The sequence below is a fragment of the Cynara cardunculus genome, unplaced genomic scaffold, assembly GCF_001531365.2.
Source record: "Cynara cardunculus var. scolymus isolate 2C unplaced genomic scaffold, CcrdV1 Un_Scaffold_2649, whole genome shotgun sequence".
Lineage (NCBI taxonomy): Eukaryota > Viridiplantae > Streptophyta > Magnoliopsida > Asterales > Asteraceae > Cynara > Cynara cardunculus.
The window spans coordinates 61854-69159 of NW_020201170.1; the positions used below are offsets into that span (position 1 = coordinate 61854).

General features: G+C 35.3%; 1 protein-coding gene across 2 annotated transcripts in view; it reads left to right on the plus strand.

Annotated features, from left to right (window-relative positions):
* LOC112503161 (DNA polymerase delta catalytic subunit) overlaps positions 1 to 6425 on the plus strand; it is a 32051-nt gene extending 25626 nt beyond the window's left edge. The window contains exons 21-31 of one of the 2 annotated variants that reach the window (XM_025107227.1): positions 3335 to 3448; positions 3999 to 4113; positions 4179 to 4205; positions 4329 to 4501; positions 4581 to 4652; positions 5037 to 5111; positions 5196 to 5285; positions 5357 to 5517; positions 5741 to 5814; positions 5886 to 5973; positions 6054 to 6425. In XM_025107227.1, the coding sequence (XP_024962995.1) occupies positions 3335 to 3448; positions 3999 to 4113; positions 4179 to 4205; positions 4329 to 4501; positions 4581 to 4652; positions 5037 to 5111; positions 5196 to 5285; positions 5357 to 5517; positions 5741 to 5814; positions 5886 to 5973; positions 6054 to 6141 (1077 nt within the window). In that variant the 3' untranslated portion in view covers positions 6142 to 6425. The remainder of the gene's footprint in view (positions 1 to 3334; positions 3449 to 3998; positions 4114 to 4178; positions 4206 to 4328; positions 4502 to 4580; positions 4653 to 5036; positions 5112 to 5195; positions 5286 to 5356; positions 5518 to 5740; positions 5815 to 5885; positions 5974 to 6053) is intronic. The other variant, XM_025107228.1, reaches the window with a different exon arrangement.
* Positions 6426 to 7306: the final 881 nt, after the last annotated feature.

The following is a 7306-nucleotide window of genomic DNA, read 5'->3' on the forward strand; positions in this document are numbered from 1 at the left end:
TGATGAGAAGCTGTCTCCAAGGTTTTTTTGGACCATATTGTGTTAAAAGAGCAGTGGGTCCAGTTGCTTATGAGCTGGAATTACCACCCGAAGCTAGAATCCACCCGGTATTTCACATTTCGATGCTTAAACCTGCCCATGGCTCTTTTTCTTTGGTACCAGAGATCCCATTACCCATCACCAAAGACTGGGAAATTGATTTACAACCTAACTCGGTCATCACTCATCGATGGGTCTATGAAGCTGGCCAACCTGTCCTCGAATTGTTGATTTCATGGTGTAATCGGCCTGTAGAAGAGGCAACATGGGAAACCTATGATCTAATGGCTGAGCAATTTCCTACATTCCGTCTTGAGGACAAGACGTTTTACCAGGAGGGAAGTAATGATAAAGATCCACCATTGAAAGTGTACTCAAGAAGGAAAGATCGATTCACAGCTGCAAAAGTGGGACAGCTGTATTCTGTCTTTGGAAACTGGCTGAATCCTTTCGGTCAAATCACTGGATGATTTTAGGCAATCAATTTAATTAATGATTATCCAGGAAATTAGGGTGTAGAATCCTGCCCTTAATTTCTACCCGTAATTCTAGTATTTGATTAGTATAAATTAGTGGCTAGTTTTTCATGATTGGAGTGAGAATTATCTTTTAATTTCCTTGTTCTTGTAATCAGAGACCGTGCCCCTCTCGCGGGCCACTATCCTTTATTTCTAATAAAATTCAGCCAATTTTCATCTTCATCAATTCTGTACCTATCAATCGCCCTTATAATCTATGATCTTATTGAATATGTTATAAGCTTATTATCTTTCAAGTTTGAATCTAGTTTTGTTATACTTGTTGGAGATACTATTTCCTCACAAATTTCTATACGTTGAAATTGAATATAGGAAGCAGTGGAATTGGTATAGTATGCTTTGGGTGTGTGGGTAAGGTTGTTAACGTGTATGGTTTATCTAGGAATAATCATATCCTAATCAGGAAAGCACCATGGCTCATTTTTATAATCTATGTCTATGCGTTGTTCTTTGATACTTAAACAACTTCCAAGAATAAGATTTTTGTGTAAGACAAACTTTGGATGTGACCTATGTGCATTAAATGTCAAACCAGATTGACAAATAACGGAAGGAATCAGCGTCATTGAAGTATTCAAACCCATTACAAAGTAGTTGATTAAATCCTATTAGGATGTCACGTCCTACAAGCACATGATAGACAAGCCTAGAATAATAAGGATCATTAAATAAGAAACAAGAAACGAAGGAGACATATGGCGAAACAAGCAGCAGAGAAAAGACATGGGAATTGGAAAATAAAAGAAAGAATATCAGAAAAGAAAATGTCAAGATTTTAGTCATTTAGATGCCAAGAGTGCAAATAATTTTTTTTCTATAGCTATAGACATACGAAGTCTAAGTACTTGAATTGTTTTAGTGCTTCCTGTATGATTCAGGCCACCTCCATGGCCAATTCACATTTGGTGTGGTTATGACACTAACAAAATTACGACATTTTTATACAATGTAAAAAGTCAAAGCTACTGAAGGATATATGTAATAGGGGTATTGGTGTGTGTGATTTGCATCCTAGTGGGTCGAAAATGTTGGAGTTCTTTTGTAATAGTTTTATGTTCGTTGGGTGTATTTTTTATCAAGGTCGGTTATATAATATCGTTGTTGTGGAGTGTTAGGATTAATTTATAATTGCAATATATAGGATTTGTAGTTTATTAGAAATCTTGCTGGGGTAGTACGCGTGTTCGGCAGGTATATGTTGGCATCTTTATCATTGCTGTGATACTGTTGCAGCATACGCATTTATTTATCTTTCAAATCTCATTCTTTGCAGAATATAACTTTATACATAGTCTTAGAAAGCTGAGGATAAACGGATTTTGTGTAATGATTTTATTTAGATAGCCTCTTCTCTTTCTTGGTAGGGTATCTTACTCAGATCATTTTGGCCTGTCCTATCTTGTCTGAGGTAAATGGTTTTATGATTAATTTAGAGACTTCTGCTACATGTTAATATTCTTTGTGATTGTGGGGGATTTTTGATCATGGGTGTAAGGAGCCATAATATTTTTATTATCGCATTTGTGGATGTGTTCTTACTTACAGTACATCCAATCCGCTTGTATTTGGTCCTCAGCTAAAGGAGCTTGCATGGATGTAGGTATCTAGGACATCCCATGCTGAAGCCTTTTGTTGATTAGCTTTTGTACTTTGTCTTTTTCTCATTTATGAGGAATTCTTGCCCACCTTTCTTCTAAGTCTTTGCATGTACTAATGTGACTGCAAATAATTTGTCTACATATACTTTCTATTATTGGTACCTCTTGGGCTACAATCGATGAGTAAGTCTGGCATTTCACTTGGTGCATGAGTCCCCTAGTGGATCTGTGGAATTATTACTCTTACATAGTAGCAGAGAACTTTTTCACTTCCATTTCTCATGCATCTGGATTTCAACACTTCAATTTTGCGGCCTGTAGAAACTTGTTTACAATTGCTGGGCAATGCTCTACCGGTAGAGTTTTTAATCTTATATCTAGGTATGTCTCATAATACTGTGTTTGTAGCTTGTTTAGACTAAATAGAAACACTCATTTTGTTGGATAAAAATATGCTATATATTAAATGGAGAACAGTTTCTTTGAATAAAAATAGGCTATGTATAGATATATAATACACATTAAACCATATATTTGGAGACATGAAGTGTGTCCTGGATGCTTACCTGTGTCTGAAAATTGTTGCTTAGCTATAGCTTTATGAACCTGTTTTAACAAACTCCCTCTCCAACTTGATATTTGTAAGTTTTGGGTATTTCCATCCTCTGCATGTTGGGATTGTGTTTAAACTTTTAAAGTCCCAAGGCTGCTGAATCCAGGTTGAGCTTGGTTGTCTTGGTAGACCACAGCTGAGGCGTGAATCTTTTGCCACCTGCCTGTTGAAGCTCACCTGGCAACACTTGACGATACGTGTGTGTGGATTCTGAACTCAGGACCTCCTCTAGGCCATTCTGAGCAAGTCACCATTCTTCTGAAATTTACAGTCTGCTGCTATCCTATTTCCATTGTAAATGCCCCCCCCAAATTTATCCAATGCTTTAAAGTTTACACACACAAAAGAAGTGTGGAGAATAAGATAATGAGGCTATAGTTAGCTGAAGCATCTTCCTTGTTATGATAATGTAAATGGAGAAAATACGTCGTCACATTTGTCCGTCTACTTCATACTTTTGTATACTTAGAAGTTCGTACTCTTCAGTTCTCCACCTTGAAGTATAGCTGTTTTATACATATCAACTGATTACTTGAAAATGTCAGGTCATATATGGGGATACAGATTCAGTTATGGTGCAATTCGGTGTGCCTACTGTGGATGAAGCCATGAACCTGGGTAGGGAAGCTGCAGATTTCATAAGTGGTACTTTCATCAAAGTAAGTGTTGTTCTGAAACCTGCATGAAATTGAGGCTTCTACGTTGAGAAACTTTTGAGGTGTAAGCAATATGGTTTTGTGATGTACAAATGTGTATGTAACATGCATAATGGTGCCTCTGGCTAACAACTAGCATCCTGTTTCTTTGTCTTATGTATAAATGCAAATCTATGTATTTTTTTGGAATGCATTCCAATTTGCACCTGGTCATGCAAAAAACGTAATCACAACTGGATCTTCTGTTAAAACGATTGGCTTATGCTTGTCTTTGTATCTTTGCTAAGGTTGAATGACAAGTTGAAGGGATTCAAAGCTAGTATCTTTGTCAATCTTGATTACTAATGTATTATTAGCTTACATGGATTATTTATCCCTATTCTATATTATTTGTTTATTTGGAGCTCTTTTGTCTTATCATGTGAAGCTGTAGAGGCATTTTTTGGTTCTTGCTTTGTATACATTTTCACTGGTAGTCGTAACTGTTTTTGGTTTAGTCTGGTCTTATGTATATTTAGTTATCTGACCTTTTTTCTGATTTTTTTTTGGTTAGCCTATAAAACTAGAGTTTGAAAAGGTTTATTTCCCATATCTACTGATCAGTAAAAAGAGGTATGCTGGTCTCTATTGGACAAATCCGAAAAGTTTCGACAAGATGGATACAAAAGGTAAGCAAAAGTGTTTCTTAAACATTGTGAATCAATTTCTCAAGTTCTTTTTTTATGTTGACCAGTCTTGTTGCAAAATGCAAGGGAAAAAGGTAGAGATCGAAGACTTTCTACCCCAAAACTTGCAAGGCCAAGGAGCCTTATTTCACCAGGATCTCTCTTTATATTTTTTACTCTGCCGTAACATGCCATCATCTTCTGATTTCCATTGTCAGGCATTGAAACTGTACGAAGGGACAACTGTCTGTTGGTCAAAAATCTGGTGACTGAGTGCCTTCACAAAATACTAATAGATAGGGACGTACCTGGAGCTGTTCAATTTGTAAAGAATACCATTTCGGATCTACTTATGAATCGCATGGATTTGTCTCTTCTGGTTATTACCAAGGTAAAAATTGTTTAGGCTTTACATTTGCTTCTTTTAAAGTTAAAAATTCGTATGCCTGATTAACTTAGCGAAATAACAGGGACTGACAAAAACAGGAGAGGATTATGAAGTCAAGGCAGCACATGTTGAACTTGCAGAGCGAATGCGAAAGGTTAGTACTAGCTTGCACTTTTATTGGATGTTCCTAGTTCGGTATGTTTATTGCTGTAAATACATCGATCTGCAAATGACACTTCAGTTTAGTTTTAGATCAATGTTTACCAATGATTGGCAATACTATAAAGAACTGGAAGTATGAAATGTGTTGTCTCTGACTATCCACATATACTAGGCAAGGTAGTAGTTTCATTTATTTACGGATTAGTATTCTGCGCTTCTGTTTCTGAACTAGTAAATGGTATTTGTTTAAAGTTGAGTGGAAGTGTATGGACATACTAGTTATTGTGTATAATCCTTAATGTCTAGTACAATATTGAATACTGAGACTGCTATTTGAATTTCATAGCTTCCAATTATGCTCATGTTGTATTTACAGCGAGATGCAGCTACTGCTCCAAATGTCGGAGATCGAGTACCATATGTCATTATTAAAGCTGCCAAAGGTGCCAAGGTAAACGAGAACACAATCCCGATTCTTCAAACCTTACTATACCCTGTTGTGTAGCATTGATAATTTGAACAAATACATCATCAGGCATACGAGAAGTCAGAGGACCCGATATACGTGTTGGAAAATAATATACCCATTGATCCTCAATACTACCTTGAAAATCAGATAAGCAAGGTTGGTGAAGCATTCTTCTTTTCAAAGGTATACAGAGTTGTGCCTGCTAATAAAGAGTTGATGTTGCACAGCCACTATTGAGGATATTTGAACCCATCTTGAAGAATGCTAGTAGAGAACTTCTTCATGGAAGCCATACTAGAGCTATTTCCATCTCTACTCCATCAAATAGCGGGATAATGAAGTTTGCAAAGAAGCAACTAAGTTGTGTTGGTTGCAAAGCTTTAATCAGGTACCCCATGCTTCTTTTTCAAACCTTCATTTAACCTATGTCTTCTAGTTTTGTTTTTATTTTATTTATTCTGTGGCTTTGATCCTCTCTAAAATTCAGAGATCATACTATAAAAAATCCCAATTGGCAAAGAGATGCTCTTTTGTTTTGTTCATGATTAGCGGTAACTGCTATTATCTATCTAATTCTTTCTCAAAAGGATTCTTTGGTTGTTTTATTTCAGTAACAAAGATCATACACTTTGCTCACATTGCAAAGGAAGGGAAGCAGAACTTTATTGCAAAACAGTAGCTAATGGTATGTAAACTTGTTTCTTCTACTTTTCTTTCAAATGACGAAGTTAAAACTGTATGTTGTAAAAAATTTAGTATCGGAGTTGGAGAAGCTTTTTGGGAAGCTATGGACACAGTGCCAGGAGTGCCAAGGATCTCTTCATCAAGATGTTTTATGTACAAGGTGCTCACTAATCTCTTAATTCTTGCTTGCTATCTCTTCATCAACGGTGTTTTAATGGAGTTATGTGTTTGTTTTTGTAGCCGTGATTGCCCGATATTCTACCGGAGGAAGAAAGCACAGAAAGATATGGCTGAAGCCAAAGTCCAATTAGAACGATGGAACTTCTAGTATTCTACTTTCTGCTGTATTATGCACTCTGCAAAGGCGAACCCACATGTCAAAAATGGAAGGATAAAATGAAGTGTTTGTTTCAGTTCATCATCTACCTTTTATGACCATGAATGATGATAGATCTGGTCTAACATTTTCGTTTAGGAGATAGATTCAGTAATTGTATAATAGGTGTTTCTTGTTATGTTATGGTATTCTGATTCACTTCACTCAGAATATATAGGAATGTCAAACTGTATGTCGTTAATGATTTGTTACAGCAATTAGATACTTTTAGCTCATGTTTGACATCCATCCACTATGGAAGAGTTGTTTTTCCAACAAAGACAAACCAAATTTGCTTATTTAAGAAAACTTGTATAGTTACAAGAAAAAATGGATCTCAAAAGTTTTTCCACAATGGCGAGGTGATCAAAAGCTTTTCCATAAAAGCTACTTTAAACAACTTATTGGAGGAATTTTTGCATTTTTTAACAACTATTTCCTTTATCTTAAGGTTGTAAATGGGACGAGACTTTGACATGCGATAAGATCTAATATTAAGTATTAGGAGCCATAAAGTTATTCAAAGTGACTTTTTGCACCAAATCTGTACATCGTGTGTGTACATTGTGAGAAGACGGTCAATTTACGAGAAGGATTCTAGAACAACCATTTCATTAAATTAATATCTTAATTAAAATAATCCAAAATTAAATTAAAAGGGTATAAGTGTTATTTATCAATAGTTGTTAGCTTTCTAGTTAATCGAGAATAATTCCTATCTTCTTAGGATGTAAGCATCTTTTTGTAGGAGGGTTGGTGGCTCTAATCTTCCACATGAATAATAAAGGTTTTTTGTGTAATTGATAATAAGCGGTATTGTAGTTGTTGCTAATCACATATGATATTAGTAACCAACTTTTGTGTTTTATCATCTTTCTTATTAATATGATATTATGATATACTCTTGTGTTTATCCTATGTATTGAATCATATATGATATTAGTAATAGATTCATATGTAATTTATAATCACATGTGATGATGTTAATAAAAATGTACTTATTTTCTCGTATGTATATTTGTTTAATAGATCCACATGTGACAATAGATTTATGTCTATATATAGATGTTATAATAAATTCACGTCTATATATTATCTCACATGTGATAAGAGACTA